This window comes from Phacochoerus africanus, chromosome 4 (assembly GCF_016906955.1).
Source record: "Phacochoerus africanus isolate WHEZ1 chromosome 4, ROS_Pafr_v1, whole genome shotgun sequence".
NCBI classification, from domain to species: domain Eukaryota; kingdom Metazoa; phylum Chordata; class Mammalia; order Artiodactyla; family Suidae; genus Phacochoerus; species Phacochoerus africanus.
The window spans coordinates 6,128,455-6,147,783 of record NC_062547.1 but is presented as its reverse complement, the minus strand read 5'-3'; the positions used below and the strand labels follow the sequence as shown (position 1 = coordinate 6,147,783).

The 19,329-nt window shown below is 54.7% G+C and overlaps 1 protein-coding gene across 2 annotated transcripts in view; it reads left to right on the top strand.

Moving 5' to 3' along the window:
- Nucleotides 1–19,329, top strand: part of PACS1 (phosphofurin acidic cluster sorting protein 1) — a 137,833-nt gene that overhangs the window by 105,303 nt on the left and 13,201 nt on the right. For both annotated transcript variants that reach the window (XM_047775219.1, XM_047775218.1), the window contains exons 3-11: nt 5,844–5,933; nt 6,507–6,632; nt 9,287–9,431; nt 9,659–9,750; nt 9,841–9,921; nt 12,113–12,172; nt 12,913–13,073; nt 13,433–13,526; nt 18,252–18,332. In XM_047775219.1, the coding sequence (XP_047631175.1) occupies nt 5,844–5,933; nt 6,507–6,632; nt 9,287–9,431; nt 9,659–9,750; nt 9,841–9,921; nt 12,113–12,172; nt 12,913–13,073; nt 13,433–13,526; nt 18,252–18,332 (930 nt within the window). The remainder of the gene's footprint in view (nt 1–5,843; nt 5,934–6,506; nt 6,633–9,286; nt 9,432–9,658; nt 9,751–9,840; nt 9,922–12,112; nt 12,173–12,912; nt 13,074–13,432; nt 13,527–18,251; nt 18,333–19,329) is intronic.

Sequence of the window (19,329 nt, the reverse complement as noted above, 5' to 3'; positions counted from 1 at the left end):
ACTCCAAAATAATATTAAATTTACAAGAAAAATGCAGGAATAGTACATAGAGTTCCCAGATACCCTCGCCCAGCTTTTCCCAGTGTTAACATCTTTCTTAACTATGGTACATTTATCAAAACTAGGAAATTATCGTTGGTATAGTACTGTTAACTGAATCACAGAATTGATCGAAATTTCCCAGTTTCTCCACTGACGTCCTTTTTCTGTTAGCTGATTAGATTTTAATGTAACAGTACAAAAGCCTTATTGATAAGGTTTCAAGCTCTCTTTGCAACTAACCTTTAAGAGACCACCACTTGTAGAGTTTTAGTATATTAGCAAAAGAAAATATTCCATTATCGGAAAAGTCTATTCAAATGCTCCTCTTTTTTCTAATTTCATATCTCTTTGAGTCTGGGGTTTTTTTTACATATACTCAACCAAAATAATATTTTGTAACAGATTGAATACAGAAACAGGTGTGAGAATCTGTTTGTCTTTTTTTTTATTTTTGGCCATGCCACTGCATGTGGAAGTTCCCAGGCGCAGGGGTAGAACCCACACTACAGCAGTGACAACACTGAATCCTTAACCCACGGAGCCACACGGGAATTCTGCTTGTCTTCTTTTAAGCCAGATATTAAATAGATTTGCAGAAATGTGGATGTATTCTGTCTCCCTCATAATGTGGCTGCGAGGTGTACAAAATGGTGCAGCCACTGTGCAAAGCAGTCCGGCAGTTTCTCAGAAGGTTGAATACAGAGTTACCATACGTCCTAGCAGTTCCACTCCTAAATATTATCCAAGTGAGAGGAAAACATGTCCACCCAAACTTTGCAAAGAAATGTTCATGGCAGCCTAATAGCTGCAAAGTGGAAACAACCCGAGTCCATGAACCAATGAATGAATATTAAATAAACTGGATGTATCCATATATTGGAATATTATTTAGCAATAAAAAGGAATAACGTATAGCTGTGCTAATGTTGATGAACTTCGAAAACATACTAAATAAAAGAAGTCAGGACTTCCTGTTGTGGCTCAGCAGGTTACAAACCGGACATAGTGTCCGTGAGGATGTGGGTTCCATCCCTGGCCTCGCTCAGTGGGTTAAGGATCTGGCGTTACCAGAAGCTGGAGTGTAGGTCACAGATGTGGCTCAGATCTGATGTTGCTGTGGCTGTGGTGCAGGACTGCAGCTGCAGTTCTGATTCGACCCCTAGTCTGGGACTTACATATGCCGCAGGTGTGGCCCAATCAAGAAATAGAAAGAAAGAAATGAGTGGATTGTGAGGTATTTGAATTATCTCCCAATAAAGCTGTTTTATATATATATAAGCTATGCCATTTTCTTAATAACTTTCCTGAAAAATATTTTTATGTAAGCACATAAGCTCATTACAGTTATTCTTAAATGAATTAATACATATTTGTCATATCTCAGTTTTACTTCCTAACATGGTCAATATCACCAGCTATACATACATAAACAAAAGCTATTTGGGGTCCTCATAATCTTTAGGAGTGTAAAGATCTTGAGCCTGAAAAGTAGGAGAGAGGCAATAAACATAATAAACAAGGACATTTTATACAGGCTCTCCTTGAAATCAAATCCATTCTTCAAAACAAAAGGGTGGAGTTCCCATTGTGGCTCAGCGGAAACGAATCCAACTGGGAACCATGAGGTTGAGGGTTCGATCCCTGGTCTCCCTCACTGGGTTAAGGATCCGGCGTGGCTGTGAGCTGTGGTGTAGGTCACAGATGCAGCTCAGATCTGGTGTTGCTGTGGCTGTGGTGTAGTCCGGCAGCTACAGCTCTGATCTGACCCCTAGCCTGGGAACTTCCGTATGCTGCACATGCAGCCCTTAAAAAAAAAAAAAAAAAAAAGTGCCAGAACTGGCTGTGCTGTGCTGCCCTCTGCATCCTGTTACCCACACACCGTTTGCAATTCTGATAATGCGTTTGAGATAGAAATGTTTACAGGTATTTATAGCACATTTGGGTTAGTGAGTTCAAATAATGAGGGCCGCTGCTGTCGGAAGGCGATATGTCTGGGTGGAGGTGTAAAATAAATACGATAAAGAGGGTGCAGCATGCGCGGCGAGGAGGAAGTCACAGATCCCACGTGGTGGTCAGGGCTGGCCTCGTAGAGATGACCTCTGTGCAGAGACTGCAGGTTTGGGGGGAAGGGAGCCAGGCAGGTGCCTGGAGGGAGCATCCCTGGCAGCAGGAGAAGCAGGCAAGGCCCTGAGAAGTGAGCGAGCGTGGCGGGCTGGGGCGTGTGCAGATGGTGGCAGGGCTCTGGCTCTCATTCTGTGTGAACTGGAGGGTTTGGCACAGGGAGGGGACAGGATCGTCCTGGCTGTGCCATGGAAAAGAGACTCTAGGTGGGAAAGAGGAATCTAGACGACCAGCTGATGGGCTGTGACATTGACTCTGGCAGGAGATGAGGGCATCTTTGGCCCAAGCCCCTGGAGGAGCAGAAATGCCGTTGGATAGGCAGGGGACTGCGGGCGGAGCAGGTCTGGAGGGAAACGTCCAAAATTCAGCTTATGTCGTGTTGGAGGTGGCAGTTACACATCCTCTAGGCGATATTGATTAGACGGCTGGAAATGGGCGTTGGGCATTGCAGTCTGAGGGAGAGAGGCCGCTGGAGCGTCGTCAGCATCTCAAGGCCCTGAGGCTGGATGGGCTGCCCGGGCGGTGGGGAGACCAGAAAAAGCAGGGCTGCCGATCGGGGCCCAGGCACCCCGATGTTAGGACACGCCTGAAATGGAGACCAGGGAAGAGCAGCTGGGGTGCGAGGAAATCCGGGGGCATGTGGGTCCAGGAGGCCGAGGGAGGGCAGTGTTGCTGGAGCCGGTGTGATGGGCTCCGTCCAAGCCCAGAGCCGTCAGGGAAGGTGCAGGTTTGGGGGCCTTGTCGGTAGCAGCTGCGGGGATGGTACAGATCAGAAGGCTAATGAGTGCAGTTAAGAGAAAATGAGAGATGTCTTCAAGATCAAAAATAGACAGCTCTCGAGGAGTTTGCTATAAAAGGAAGGTGAGACGTGGGGCCGTCGCCAGTAGGGCATGCGGGGACAAGAGCGGGCTTTATTTTAATGAGAGAAACAGCATTAGCCCGTTGGCTGATGGAAGTGATGCAGGCTAGAGGAAAGCTGGTTGTGGAGGAGAGGGAGGAATGGCTGGACCAGCATCTCTGAGTAGGTGGGAGGGTTGGGACCTAGTGCCCAGAGGGGGCGGTTGATGAGGGGGCGGGTAGGGGCAGGGGGGGGCTTCGACCATGTAGCTGGAGGGCAGGAGGGTGTGTGAGTACAGACGGGACCTCTTTGCGTGTCGCTTCTGCTTGCTCAGCAGAGAGGGAATCAAGGGGCTTAGCTTCCAGTGCGAGGGAAGGTGTTAAGGGGGTGTTGGAGGTGAGGAAGCAGAGGTGAAGCCCCCACCTCCTGGAGGGGCAAGTGCACAGACTGGGGAAAAGGCAGGGTAATCGCGGGCAGCGCTCAGCCTGCTCCTCATTTGGGGTCGGGACAGCTGGTCTGGCCTGTGATGCTCTCCCAGCGTGTCCAGCTGCTGCAGTGGGATTTGTACTGGGCGGAAATTGACCTGATGGGTGTGACCGAAAACAGCGGGACAGAGGCCCAAAGGGACACACTGGGACGCGCTCTTACCGCTTGACTGTGGCATCTCAGCTGAACCGGGAGGGAAGAGGGGCCAACAGGGGCAGGAGGAAGAGTGAGACGTGGGAGGACCGATGGGTCGTAGTTGAAGGATTGTTGACAAGCCAGCGGAAATGAGCTGGGAAGACAGGAGGTGGCGATCCGAGAGCAGGGTGCCCGGGCCTGGTCATTATCCATTAAGGACGGTCATTAACCCCATTAACCGTGGGGTGCGGATGGGGGGCAGCGGGGGAGGGGACGCCGGGGGCTTAGAGGCCAGGCTGTTGGAAAGCGCGCTTTGGAATCCTGAAGAGCTATGGTGGGAGTGGTGCTGGGGAGAGGAGCTGTGAGCGAGGAGCTGAAGACAGGAAACGAGCCAGGATGCTGAGAGTCAGAGGCGACAGCAGCAGCCAGGAATAGAAGATGAACTAATGGCATCAACTCAAGGGGTGGGGGTGGGGGGTGGGGGGAGAATGTTCCGGAGCTGCTGCTGAGGAGGGAGAAGGACCCCTCCCCTCCTCCAAGCCCACCACTCTGCGGAAGGAGAGCAGCCTGTCTGAGGGGAGATCGGTTTCAGCTGCGCAGGGTTCTCAGCGGGGCTGCGGGCGCTGTTCTGTGCTTTGCAGGCTGGTCCGCAGCAGCCCTGGCCTCTAGAAATATCACACACACCAGTTGTCACAGCCAAAAATGTCTAACAGTGCCCAATGTCTCCTGCCCCTGGTTGAAAGCCACTGCTATAAATAAACCACATTTTGGATTCTCAGCATTTTTGAGGTTCATTGTCCGGAGATGTCTTAACTCAAAAGAGTCTAAATGTTAAATTGAGGTGCAAACTTTGTCAAGACCCTTGTTCATAACAGAGGTTACAAAAACCATTAATCCGGCATTCCCGTCGTGGCGCAGCAGAAACAAATTGAACTAGGAACGATGAGGTTGCAAGTTCCATCCCTGGCCTCTCTCAGTGGGTTAAGGATCAGGCATTGCCATGAGCTGTGGTGTAGGTTGCAGACGCGGCTCGGATCTGGCATTGCTGTGGCTGTGGTGTAGGCCTGCAGCTACAGCTCCGATTGGATCCCTAGCCTGGGAACCTCCACATGCCATGGGTGCAGGCCTAAAAAGACAAAAAAAAAAAAAAAACCCAAAAACATTTATCTAAGACCTGAAGCAGAGTTTCCTTTATTATTTTTAACTGGTATAATCTGATGCTATTCTAATTACTGAAACATTATGAAAGGTTGTGCTTAGAGATTTCCCTTCCCATGTGATACAAAATCTGTGTTTTATAAAAGCAAAAATTAGAAATGGGTAAGAAACCCAGAAGTTAAAATTTTTAAAAATTTAATTTCTAAAGGAAAACGTAGCAGAATAACTTCACAGCCCTGGAGCGGGCAGGTTTCTTAGCTAAGACTGCTAGAACACATCAGCCAGTCTCAAGTTTTTTTCATGGCCTTCCTCCTAATCTCCTTTTTTAAGTCTTTTTAGGGCCGCACTCTCGGCATATGGAAGTTCCCAGGCTAGGGGTCTAATCGGAGCTACGGCTGCCAGCCTACATCACAGCCACAGCAACACCAGATCCAAGCTGCGTCTACAACCTACACCGTAGCTCACGGCAATGCTGGATCCTTAACCACTGAGCGAGACCAGGGATCGAACCCGCAACTTCAGGGTTCCCAGTCGGATTCGTTTCCCCTGTGCCACGGCAGGAACTCCCCCATCTCTTTTTACATTTAGGAATAGCTTAGCCCAGCTTTATTTTTTTTTAAAGCAAAAGCGCTGGGGTATCTGGCCCAGTGTTAGGTTTGCCAAAGGGTTGTGGCGGGGGCAGCAGAGAAGAAGTTCCTAGAACAGAAGTTTACCTCAGCTGAGGCTGGGAAGGTGAGTTGTGAACAGAAGCACGAAAGAGCATCAGGAAGAGAAAAAGGCCCAAGTGTCAGACGGAAGAAGGAGGCTGAGCTGGGCGCGGGGAGAGAGGAACTCCGATGCAGTAACACATCGTTTGCATGTAAAAACCCTTTGTAAACGGAAGGCACAATACACGTAAAATCCTATCTGTGGTGGTGGCTTGATTTTGATCAAACACGACAGGCTCATGAAATTTTGAGCTGGAAACAATCTTTGTAGCGTTTAGAGGTTGTTTGCAAACATAGCATTTCTTTTGGTCCGATTTTTGGTGCTACAGCCTTGACCTATTTTTTCCTTGTTTCAGGGTTCAAAAAGGATCCTTCGCTCCAACGAGATCATCCTTCCAGCTAGTGGGCTGGTGGAAACAGAGCTGCAGTTAACCTTCTCGCTCCAGGTGGGGACCTGGTCCCTCAGGTCATTCCCAGGCCGTGTCCAGCCCTGTCCCAGGCAGTCCTCCTGTCTAGAGACTGTTTTCTCTAAGAGCAGCCGCAGCCCAATGGTTTAAAGTCACCTAGAGCTTCAGCGGCGGCCAGCCTGGAGGGGCCAGAGCAGTCACGCAGGGGCCCAGGGGGCTGCTGACAAGGACGGCCTGGCTCGTTCACCTTTCCCCTCTCCTGGGGTAGGGCTGTCGGCCCCACTGTCCCACCGCACTCAGCCCTGTCACCTCTCCTTAGTAGCCCACGGCAGCCCGCGGCGAGGGGGCCCCTCCCACCCCTTTTTGCCCCCAAACTGCAACCTCCATCCCCCTCCTCCTCCTGACGGTCCTAGCATGTCTGTCTCCCACCACGACCCCAGGGGTCCAGATTGAAGCCCACGGACACTAGATCTCCTGGCAAGGAGAGAGGCTGTTTTCTGAACACGTGTGGACCGCCGAGCTGAGCCAGGCGTCCCCTCCCCCGTCACCCCCTGCCGAGGTCCCTGTCCTGTCTCGGCTTAACTGTGCTGGGCCCTGCTCTGTGCTCGGCAGTACCCTCATTTCCTGAAGCGAGACGCCAACAAGCTGCAGATCATGTTGCAGAGGAGGAAGCGTTACAAGAACCGGACCATCCTGGGCTATAAGACCCTGGCCGTGGGGCTCATCAACATGGCAGAGGTGAGAGCACGCGGCCTTCACAGCCCGCCGGAAACCCCAGCCCAGCCTGCTGCCTGGGTGTCTTGTTCTCTGTCGCAGGTTAATTCTCTTACTGGAACTTCAGGACGTGCCTCTCTCTATCCAGTCCTTTCTCTGTCACAAAAGGGTTTTTCTTTCACATTTAAAGAAACGTCAGACTTAGAGAAAAGTTGACAGCACAGTGTAAAGAGTCCCCACCTAGGAGGTCCCATTGTGGCTCAGCGGAAACGCATCTTGACCAGCATCCATGAGGACTTGGGTTCGATCCCTGGCCTCACTCAGTGGGTTAAGGATCCGGCATTGCCAGAGCTGTGGTGTGGGTCGCAGACCCAGCTCGGATCCTGTGTTGCTGTGGCTGTGGGGTAGGCCGGCGGCTATAGCGCTGGTTCCACCTCTAGCCTAGGAACCTCCATATGCTTCAGGTGTGGCTCTGAAAAAAAAAAAAAGACACAATTAAATTAAAATAAAGAGTCCCCATCTGCCCTTCGCCCAGATTCCTCAGTGTTAAGACACCTGCCTAGTTATTCCTGCACAAGGTTCATTTCCTAGAAGCAGGAGGACTCGCCCGTGTGCCATGACGGTCGGGACCTTAGCAGCCACCCAGGATCCCCCTCTGACCGTGGTGCCCACTCAGGTTGTGCCAGCGTCCCCATGACATCGTCTGTAGGCCCAGGGTCTCACCTGGGATGATGGGCAGTCCCTCCCATCCTCCTTGTCTTTCATGCCCTTGACTTTTTTTTTTTTTTTTTGGCTCTTTAGGGCCATACCTGCAGCACAGGGAGGTTCCCAGGCTAGAGATCAAATCAGAGCTGTAGCTGCTGGCCCACGCCAGAACCACAGCAACGTGGGATCTGAACTGTGTCTGTGACCTACACCACAGTTCATGGCAACATGGGGTTCTTAACCCACTGAGCGAGGCCAGGGATTGAACCCGCATCCTCATGGTTGCTAGTCAGATTCATTAACCCCTGAGCCACAACAGGAACTCCAACCCTTGCCATTTTTTTAAGAGTACAGGCTGGGTACTTTATTGGCTGTTCCTCAGTTCAGGGTTGCTGTTATGCGAAGCTTCCGTTTGGGCAGAATTATCGCAGAAGCAGTGCGGGCCGCGCTACGTTAGCGGAGGCTGACTTAGCGTGTGATTAACTGAAGGCAGTGTGTGCCAGGACTTCCGATAAAAGGTTAATTAATACATAATTTGTTCTTGTCACTGAAAGAAATGTTTTATAGGGAGATGTTTTGAGACCATCTCCTCATATCATCACCAAGTCATTTTAGCATCTGTTAATGATTCTTGCCTGAATCAGCTATTACTTTGATGCTATCCAAACATGACTTCCCAGGCCCACTGCTCCTTCTGTGTCTGTCAACTGGCTTTCTGCTGTAAGACAGAGCTCTCCCTTCTTCCCCATTTACTGGTTGATTCATTTCTTTGTATCAGTGATGAACCTGTGGGTTGCTGTTCCATTCAGTGGGGTTTAGTCTGCTCTGTCATGACTTGCTTTGATGCTCAGATTACCTCGAATTCGGCCAGTGGGAGCCCCTTCAAACCGCCTCCTATATCCTTTTTTATACGTCCCAGCATTCTTAAATGTTTCTGTCCTTTCTGGAAAAGAAAATTACAGTTTCATCGTGTCCTTTCCCTGACCCAGCCTCAGAATGAACTGATTCTCCAAAGAGCCCTGGTCCCTTTTAGTGGAGAATGGGATTTAGAAGCCAAGGTCTGGGCACTGGGAGCGCTCATTTCCCCAGCTGGGTTTCTGCTCCCTTTCAGCCCACTGAGCTGGAGCCAGACACGTGTCCTGTTTCCTCACCTGTTCACCTTCCAGTCAGTTCCCAGCAGGTGGCGCCATCGGGCTCCCTCCGGCCTCTCTTGCCCGCTTCCAGCTCCCTCCCCTCGGAGTGTTTGCTCAGCCCTGACAAAGGGGAAGGGAAAAGGGGCCACAAGTCAATTTTAAAACTTATTCCTGTTCTTTCATCGTGAAGTAGGAAGAAATTTGAGGCCGTAATAAAATGAGAGACGGCCCCCCCAGCCGGTCTTTCTGTCCTCCGTGGTTTGTATCAGAACGAAGCTCAGGGGGGGGCGCATCCCCGTGTCCCCAGCTGAGTCAGGCGCTTCCTTTCCCTCGGGTACCCTGGGTCCCTTTCTTCACGGCCAGGCACAGGGGACCCCTGCCTCAGGTTCCACCGCCCCCCACCCCCAGCCTAGAGAACTAGTTCCTCTGTGAAGGACTTGAATGAAAATGTAGTCCCAGAAACGAGCAGTCAATTTCAACCTCAGACCTTGATTTTCATCTCTGGGCACAAGTGCCTGACCCACAGCTGGCACTTCTAGAGGTGGTTTTAAAGTAAGACCAAAGTAGAGCTTCCCGGTGGCTCAGTGGGTTAGAGGTCCGGCATTGTCACTGATGTGGGTCTGGCTACAGCTGTGGTTGGATTTGATCCCTGGCCTGGGAACTTCTGTGTGTCATGGGCATGGCCAAAAATAACTAAATAAATAAGACCGAAGGCCGTAGGAGAACAGTGGGCATGAATCTGGAAGACAGGACGAGAACGTGCCAGCAGAACACTTGGCATGCACATCCGCCAAGGCGCCCTCCACAGCGAGGCGTTTCTGCGCCACTCTGTGCTCGCAGGTGATGCAGCACCCGAACGAAGGCGCCCTGGTGCTCGGCCTGCACAGCAACGTGAAGGACGTGTCCGTGCCTGTGGCAGAAATAAAGATCTACTCCCTGTCCAGCCAGCCCATTGACCACGAGGGCATCAAGTCCAAGCTGTCTGGTAGGATGTGCACGGCCGCCGTAAGCCCTGCGGGTCAGGAAGGCGCCCATCCCTGGCCCCCATTCCTAGCAGAGGGGAGCTTAGAGATCCCCGAACATAAAAGGAGGCAGCCGAGGCCTCCCCCCCCCCACGGTTCCACCCGCGGGGAGCACGGTCACAGCCGGTGGAAGCCTCTTAGGCCAGATCCTCGCGCGGCGAGGTGATCTCACTAAGGCGTCTGTTTCCAGACCGTTCCCCTGACATTGACAATTACTCCGAGGAGGAGGAGGAGAGCTTCTCGTCGGAACAGGAGGGCAGTGACGACCCGCTGCACGGCCAGGTAACCTCCCACCGCCCTCCCCTCAAGCGTCCGAGAAGCAACCCCAGCCGCTGCTGGCGTCTCCAGCCCCTTCCATCCCCTGCCCACCAGGACCTGTTCTACGAAGACGAGGACCTGCGGAAAGTCAAGAAGACCCGGAGGAAACTCACCTCGGCCTCTGCCATCACCAGGGTGAGCCTCAGAGGTCTGGGGAAGGTCTCGGCCGAGGCTTTCGGTCCGGGGGTAGGTTGGCAGTGGCGCCTTCCTGGGGCTTTGTAAGGTGCGCGGGCGTCCCCCGGGGCCTCCGCCTCGTCAAGCGTCACCGCCGCGGAGACCCAGACTTTCTGATCAGAGCAAGTGACATCCTTCGGGTTCTTTTAGGACGGAGACAAGGTGGAGGAGCCTTGTTGTAGACTTTGGAACAGGTGCTTGCTCAGGGAGCAGGACGCCCCAGACCCCCCACCCCCCCTCTCCTGGTGCTCACTTGGGATCACGTGCTGCCCGCTGCGTGGGTAATCCAGTCCTCCCTAAGCGTGTCTTTTGGAGCTTTTATGCGGAAGTAATAAGGTAGTGCTCAGAACTGCGGTCTTGATGCAGCTTGAGAGCGTTGGAGGTAGTCCCGCCTGCAGGGACCTGTAACCCTGGAGACTAGATGCCCTTGGAGTTTGTCTCCTGCCTGAGATTTCCTCGGGAGTCACTATTTGGGGTGAAATTAGAGTCCTGATTCCTGAATTTCTAGGTGAACTTTGACCTGTTCTGGAGTTCCCGTGCCAAAGCAGGGGAGGGTCAAAGGTGCCCCGAGCTCTTTGGAAGAGAAGGTCACAGTTCCGTTCCCCGCCCGAGGCATCCTGACCCTCCCTAGTGGCGAGCCTGCCCGAGGACCTGCGAGGAGGCCAGACCTCCAGAACCTGCTGTACTTGAGCCCAGAGACGCGCTGCCCTCCCCAGGCACCCCCACATGTCCGGGCGTAAATGTAAGCCCTCAGGACTGGGGCCTCCGTTCCCCAGTGGACGTGAGGACAGCGAACCGTTGGTTCCCCTGTCCTCAGGCATTTCCCCTTGATGGGCCAGGCCCATCTCAGCCACCAGCACTGCCCTGTGCTCCGCCGCCACGGCGGGAGGCTGGAGGGCTCTTTCTCCTGCCCGGTAGCCACAGGAGCCCCCACCTTGTTCCCACGGGCCCCCCAGCGCCTCTACAGCTCCTCTTCCATGGTCTCTGCACCATCTCACCCGGATGCTCACCCCGGGTTCAGCCCTCCTTCGGTGTTCGCTCCCCGGAGGACTTCTTTGTTACGACTGCAGGCCCTTCGGGGTCAGAGTGCAGAGACCCCGTAGCTGTGCTTTCCTTCCCGCCGCCTGTGCCCACGTCTTCCTCCCTCCCTGCCAAGAGCACGTGTCCCAGGCGCTCCGACGGCCTCGCTGCTCGCGGCGCTGCCCTTCCCGCCTTTGGGAGCCCCCTTTCTTGAAGGCCTCGTTCTGTCTCACCCACGTGTTAGTCCCCTCTGTCCCCAGGGGGTGAGTGTCACTCTGGCAGGAGATGCTCATGGCCTCCCGCCGCTCGTCCCTGGCTTGGAGACAAGAGAGAAGGAAGGTCCGGTCCGAGCTGTCCTGGAGCTCGGTGTCCAGTGACCACAACCCAGTAGGGCAGGCGCCAGGCGGCGGAGCTGTGTGTCAGGGGCAGCAAGTGGGAGGTGACCAGCTCTGAGCAGGGGAGATTCACGGGCCGGATGCCGAGAGATGGCTCCGGGAGTAAATAGAACTTGCCCGGGGGGGTGGGCCGCGTCTGGTCAGGGCGGAAGGTCGCGTGTGGAAGGTCTGGCGCTGTCCAGCGGCTTTTCCCGGCCTTAGAAGCCATCAGTTCCCCCGTGAGTGGTGGGAGGGGGCTCGGGGTTGCACGGGGCCCTGGAGCCAACAAAGGCCTTTCACTTGGGGAGTAACGGTGGTTGGCTTTGCAGACGGCCCTGGAGGGCATGGAGGGGAAGTGGAGGGTGGGGGCATTGGTAGGAGGCTGTCGTGGTCCCGTAGGGATGCGAGGAGGGCTCTTAGGGGTGGACAAGGAGGGAGGAGGCAGCGACCCAAACCAGGGGCTGGGGGGAGCTCTGAGTTCTGACTTGGTGACCAGGTAACCAGGAGAGCGAGTCCACGGAGAAGAGGATGAGCTCCGTGCTGGAAGTGTCGAGTGGGCAGTGCCTCTGTGCGGACGGGTGGACGTCACCAGGGGGCAGTGGCTGGGCAGGACCAAAGGAAGAGATGGGGGGGGATGCTCGGTGGGGAGTTGTCAGGGTCGAATCTGCCTTCCCACCCCCGTGCCCCCCAGTTCTTTACAAAGTGGGCACCGCGCACAATGGGTGTGTCTGACACTGTTGTGCGATTTGTCCCTACAGCAACCTAACATCAAACAGAAGTTCGTGGCCCTGCTGAAGCGGTTTAAAGTTTCAGACGAGGTATGAACCCTGACCCCCGAGTTTCACCCTCATTCCTGGGCCACACTCTGTGCTGTCCTGGGAGTCAAGAGTCCAGGATGCCCCAGTGAGAAGGTAGCTAACGGACGGCTTCGCACTATTTAGAAAGACTCACACGTGCTGCCCAAGGCTTTCTGGAATTTGGAGCAGGGAAGCGTGGTTATACCCACCCACTGGCTAATGCCAAGCCTGGGCTTGGGGGTGGGGCTCGGTCATAGACCCACCTGCAGTTGTTTAGTTCCCCCCACCCCGCCAAAGAGCATCGTGAGCAGCAGCCTGCAAGGTGGGAACAGCCTCCCGGGTGTCAAGCACTGGCCGCTAAGAAGCGGGGTCTTCCTGGGCTCTGGGCCTGCTGCCGGTGTTCACAGACTCGCTTCTCAGAGGACTGAAAGAGGGCTGGAGATACCAGTTGTTGAGAGAGAGACCTGTGTGCCCCGGGGCAGTGGAGGCCGGCTGCCAAGGCTGCCAGAGCCCCGGCCTCGAGGCTTTCTCACGCCTGATCCTTGGGAGAAGCACGGCCGCGCACCCCTCCCCCCGCCCCGCTTCTCCTCCTGACACCAGGTCCCGGTGGGGAGTGCGGGGCAGGGGCGATGAGAGGGGAAGGTGGCCAGCCTCCCGTGTCCCTGCTGTCAGGACTGGTGCCCGTCGGAGAGGAGGGTGTTGCATGGGTGCCATCTCGTTCCTAGGGTAGCCACTAACCCAGAGCCTCGCTCCCGCTACAGGTGGGCTTCGGGCTGGAACACGTATCCCGGGAACAGATACGGGAAGTGGAAGAGGACTTGGACGAGCTCTATGACAGTCTGGAGATGTACAACCCCAGCGACAGTGGCCCCGAGATGGAGGAGACGGAGAGCATCCTTAGCACACCGAAGCCCAAGCTCAAGTGAGGCCCCACACCTTCCCCGTCTCACCGTCTCCCGCACCTCCCCGCGCCTCCCCTCCCAGGCCACGCAGTGTCCTAGACCCCTCCTGTCACCCGGGAGCCCTGGTTCCTCACCCCAGATGAGCCTCCCGCGGTGGGGGGGAAGGGCGTGGTTCTAGCCTCCAGGTGACAGAAGCCCTGAGAGGACGCTGCTGAAGGCCTTCCGGCCAGGCCCTGCTTGTCCAGCCTCTGCGGTGTCCTCCCTCGCCCACACCCCCGAAACCCAGGTCTTTCCTGAACACCAGCTCTACCCGGCTGTCCACCGGCTGCCATTCTGGGCCCCGGCGGCCGCTGACCCTGGCTGTGCTTCTTTGCCACAGGCCGTTCTTTGAGGGGATGTCGCAGTCAAGCTCACAGACGGAGATTGGCAGCCTCAACAGCAAGGGGAGCCTCGGCAAGGACACCACCAGCCCTGTGAGCAAGACCACTGGCCGTGGGAGTGGGGGGACGGGACCAGGGGGCACTTGGGGCTTCACACTCCAGGCCCTCTGCTCTGGGCTCGTTTGGGACCTCAGGCCATCTCCTTTCAACCTCGGCTGTGCTCACCCCTGTCCTGGATGGGAACTTCGTGCTCTGACGCCACTGCTGGGTCCCGGCAGGTGTTCTTCGGGGTCTGTTCCCGCCATGACATGGAGTCTTCCCTCCCAGGACACACCGTGCCTCCAAACCTCGCTCAGTACCCCTCACTGGGCACTGGGAGTAGCTGGGAGTGTGGCCTCTGGCCAATGGTAGCAGTTCTGCATCCAGGCTGGGGAAGGGGCGGGCACAGAGGGGCAGGAAGCCCACAAGGTTGGCTCAGGAGAAATTACACAGGCTTTGTTCAGAAAAAGAGCAGGGCCCTCAAAGGACTTAGAATTCATTGGCCAGGTTTCCGTGTTGCCTGGTGAGCTGGAGGGGAAAGGCGCTGTCTGTTTCCCCCCCACTACCCCGAGGCAGCACCACCACCCGCCCCCGGCTGCTCTGTCCCCCCTTGGGAAGGCTCTCCCCAGCTGTGGAGCAGAGGCAGGAGCCCGGGTCAATGCTGCACCTGCCTCAAGCCCTAGGAAGCTGTCCTTCCCCTTGTTTATGACCAAATGCAAGAAGTGCATTTCAGCACAGTTTACAGTTTGCTGTTGAAGCCCAATGTCTTATCTGTAGATCAAAGAAACGGAATCCTTTAAGTCCTCCTGCTCTTGCTGCTTAGCAGAGGGAATACCGAACTCACCCTGCAAATAGGTTTTAACTGAGGAAATGACATGAAGCCTGTGAGGCCCGCCATCCTCTGAATTCAAAGCGCTGTCTCTGGAAGAACTGCCCAAGTGTCCAGAACCATCTGCTCAGGGACTGCCTTACTGCCTGCTGCCACCAGGTGGCGCTGTCTTCCACCTTATCCCCCTTCCCGCTGAAAGCGCAGTGGGCGTGGTTTGACCCTAAAACAGCGGCACCACGTGGCCATGGCGGGTAATGTGGGATAGAAAGGCAGCCCACGGTGAGAATCCCTCCTTAGAGGAACCTCAGGAGTTGTGATGCTGCGGGGTTAAGGTTCCAGCGTACTACTGCCTCAGCTTGGGTTGCTGCTGGGGCATGGGTTCGATCCCTGGCCCTGGAACTTCCACATGCTGCAGGCGCGGCCAAGAAACCAAAACAAAAAAAGGCAGAAAAACCTCAGACCTGCCACTTGCAGACCCTGCACTCTCAGCCTTTCCAGCCCAGGTTCATGTGATCTGGAGCCGAGGAGGCCTCACATGACTAGTTATGTTTAGGAGGAAGCTATGGCTGCCCTTTCTCACAGGGGGCTGCACAATTCTCACTGTCCATGTGGCCAGATCATAGGCCCCTAGGGCCAGATTCCGTATTAAAAATAAACATAAGTGATGACTCCTCCAGAGAGAAACCTGAGACCTGGCTGGCAGGACTGTCTTACGGTGTCCTAGGAATGCAGAACAAGGGCTCTGCTAACACAGTGCAACTGAATGATGAACTGGATAATGCCCTAGAAGCCCTAAGCATGGCCCCTAACATATGGCGAACCCTCGATAAAGGTTAGGGATCGTTGTTATTAAATCAGTCAGAGACACGATTTTTATACTCACGAAGCCGTTTCTGATAGAATTTGTAGGTTCCGCTCTTAGTCTCAGTTGCATGGCTTACAAAATTTAAAGAGAAAAATCACCTTAATGCTTTGAGCCTCAACTTGTAAGGAAAAACTGTTGGCGTGGGAGACCAGGTAGCCCCCACGTCAGTGGAGTATCCCTCTTTGTAGCATGATGCCTAAGGGTCCCTGTTTAGGCGGAACGCTCACTGGGGGCAGGGCAGGGCTGGGTGGAGAGCTTGTGCCCCGGAGGCAGACCTCTGAGTCTGAATCTTGACTCCGTTGCTCCACGGACTGTGTGATCCGGACAGTTCCCAGGCCTTCATGTCCTCGTCTACAAATTGCACGTTAAGAGGACATGCCTTGCAGGGCAGTGTGAAGATCCCGTGGAAGACTGCGGCGAACACGCAGCCTGGCGGGTGGTTGACAGCAGGGGAGTGTGCAGTGTCGGCCGCTTTGGCAAAGTCACTGTTACTCCAGGTCTCAACTCCTGAAATCGATATTCTCGAGATGTCTTTTTCAGTGAGTCCTTCAAATCCCGGTTCCCTTGGCCGGATTTCAGACTGCTGGTTCTCCAAGATATTTCTATTTTGAAGAGCCCCATATGCCTGGCTGTGGGTGTGGAACTTCAGAATCCTTTTGTACGAAAGGCACTTTGGGAGCTGCAGAGCGAGGCTGAGCTCTGACACAGAGAACTTCCAAACGTATCAGGAAAACAGGCCGAGGCGCTGAGTCCCTAGGCAGGCGGGCACCCGCCCTGCCCAGCTTTTGGCCTCTCTTCCCTGATTTCCTAGCACTGTTACTCGTGTATTTTTCTTAATCTTTTTTGTGCCCCACATTTCAGAGGGTTCAGTTTATCCCTAGAACCAGAAGGGATTTTTGCCAGTACAAATTATTGCCGTCTTTGAGTTTCCCCAACCACAGCAGCAATATAATGTGGTTCCTTGAGCTGAGAACAATAGGCCCTGACAGGGCTCCCGCTGGGGCGGCCAAGGGACACGGACTCTCACCCAAGGCTGCCTGATGCTCAGAGCTACTAATTCCGTAGCACCGTGAATGCGGGTGTTTGAGACCGGTACTCCCCAGAAGTGGGATCCCGAAGTATGACCCCATTCTGCCCACCCCCCCAGACAGAAACACACACACACACACACACACACACACGAGTGCTGTCCCGGGCACAGGGCGTCGGGCTGCCGGCATCTGCCTCGGTGCCACACCATTAGACAGACCCCAGCTACTGTGCTGCCAGGGTGAGAAAAGCCCAAGGGACTAGTAGGAGCAGGAATAGGAGCAGGAAAATTGGGAGTTTGCACCTAGTGGGAGCGACTGGAACATCCGGGAGAGTCAGTAAACAGTGCCCTCCGCCCCTGCCAGGCTAGAGGCCACAGCAGATGTCACAGCTGTGCCATGAGACAGCTAGTAGGAGCAGGAATAGGAGCAGGAAAATTGGGAGTTTGCACCTAGTGGGAGCGACTGGAACATCCGGGAGAGTCAGTAAACAGTGCCCTCCGCCCCTGCCAGGCTAGAGGCCACAGCAGATGTCACAGCTGTGCCATGAGACAGCTAGTAGGAGCAGGAATAGGAGCTTGGAAAATTGGGAGTTTACACCTAGTGGGAGCGACTGGAACATCCGGGAGAGTCAGTAAACAGTGCCCTCCGCCCCTGCCAGGCTAGAGGCCACAGCAGATGTCACAGCTGTGCCATGAGACAGCGGGCGTGACAGCAGGGTACGCCCCCGTAAGTACCTTCCAGCAGGTGGTGTCGGCACCCGGGTTCATCCGCGTGTGTAACTGGTCTGTCGTGCTGAGATCCAAACTTGAAATCATCTTCAGTCTTAAGTCTGACCGAGGGTTCGCCACGATCCTGGACCCCATTAACACCTGGCATTTGTATAGACAGCGTGTGAATGAACTCGCTGTGCAGTCTGGAGGCAGCCTATTGTGTGCGGCTCTGAGCCCGACCATCTCACACTCTGGGGTCACGGCGGCCGGTTGACGTGTGCCCGGTTAGTCCTGCACATGGCTCGGCAGTGGTCCTCAGCCTGGCAAGGACTGACGACGTTTTCGTTGCCAGGGTGGGGGTCAGTTAGGGGATAAAGGGGCTGCTGCTGGGATGTAGCGGGGAGAGGCCAGGATGCTGCTCAGATCTGCACGGGCTGCCCCACAGCGAGCAAGGGTCTCCCGGGTCCGTGGTGCCCAAGTGGAGACCTCCTGGTTCAGCCCGGGCCCTGGGGCCCTGCTTTGCTATCCTTTTCCTCAGTTTGCAGCGTGACCCCTTGAGCTCCCGAGGCCGACGTTTCATTTTCTCAGGGCAGGGGCTTTGGGTCACTGGGGGCAAGTGGGATATCCTTGATCCTCTGACTCCCTGGTGCCCCCAGGAACCAGACACTCCCTGAGGCCAGTACCTGCCTGTATCTTAAGATGCACAACCTGCAGCTCCTCATGATTTTGACCTTGGTGTCTGCACAGCCTGAAGCAGTATTAGCAAGTGTGAAGAATCTGGTTGTGTATCTGTATTTGCAAAGTAAATTTTTAACATTTATGAGAAGTGCTAATAAGAGCTGGGGGAAAAAGGAGAATTATTTCACACCTACTGACTTAATGTATTCTGTTGGAGGGTTTTCGAGGTGTTTCTGCCAAGCAAAAAGCGTTTGGCTACCTTGGGTGTCTTTAGTCTCAAAATCATAGGCCTGCACTCTGGTCCCCTTCTCCTCAGCAGCTCTGACACCCATGCGCCCCTCCTGGGCAAGGGGGTCGACCAGATCCGGGGTTGAGACGGATAGGTCCCACAGCCAGGCCTTCTGAACGCTGAATGTCCTTTCCCTGGTGACATCTCGTGAAGAATTTCTGGCTTCCAAACCTCACTGCGTTATTGATTGATTACAAAACAACTGACCGTTGGGACGCTCAGTTTTCACACGTAGGCTCCTTATGAGCTCTAAGTCCCATAGACTTTGCGTGGTCTTCAGATTAAGTGAAGGTACTTCAAGCTTCCAGCAGACCTAGGAAACAAGCAGAGTGGTCGCTATCTGGATTGGTGAGGACTAATTATTACAATTTTTGCAGATGGAATTGGCTGCTCTAGAAAAAGTCAAATCGGCTTGGATTAAAAATCAAGATGACAGCTTGACTGAAACAGACACGCTGGTATGTATAGTTCAGCCTCCTGTTTCAGCAGTTTAAAAACATTTTTTGTACCTTTAGAAATAAAGACAGAAAGCCCCTCAGGACCACCGTGAAATTTTTGCCAAAATCTGCAGTCTTGTGAACGCCTGCGTCCTCCCTCCTCAGATCCATACCCGTGGAACGTAAGGCTCTGCCCCCAGCTGGCAGTCTGGAAATGACCCTTTAACTCGATCTGATCAGATGCTGGTCTGGATAATTCCTCACTGTCTGTGCCCCTCATTCACTTCTGAGCGACGGCGGCCAGTATCCTCCTCCCTTCCTCCATCGTTGCCCGTCCAGTGGCCACACAGCCCTGAGCATTAAATGCCCAAGTGATTACTAGTCGACTGCTTTCCCTAAGAAATGCTGGTGCTGCTCACGAGTGCCTGGGACGGTGGCTGGGTGCCCGACTTACTGCCACACGAACTGAATTCCACACACATTAGCTGTGCACCTGCGTGGTGTGCTGGGCTCTGCAGGTGCGAAAATGAGAACAGCATAGAGCCACCTCCCAGAGGAAAGCCAGCTGGGCACACTGGGTGCAGGGCCCTGAGGGACCCAGGAAGGACGGAGCGAGTCCCTGGGGGCGGGGGGAGGGGCGGCCTCCAAGCTGGGCCTCGCAGGTGGCACCGAAGTTCATCCAGAGGCACCAGCGGGTTCAGGAGGCAAAGAACTTGCCCAGATACCATCTGGTGGTGCCTGTGCGTCAGGCCCACAGTGAGAGCTGCCAGTGGAATGAAGTCCAAGGAAGAATTTGTTCAGGCTTCTGTCTCCCGGAGTAAACGCTGCTGCGTTGAGGATCCAGCGTGGGACAAAACCTCCTAGGCCCAGTTCGCCCGCCATCCGAGGAACGCATCCTCCACCCTTGTCCCCTGTGGTCCATTCCGCGTTGCTCGCGGAGCGAAACGCTCTCCTTCCCACCTCGAGAAGCCGGGTCATCCGCCCAGGCGTGCGGGCTGACGTGAACGAGGGGGACGGA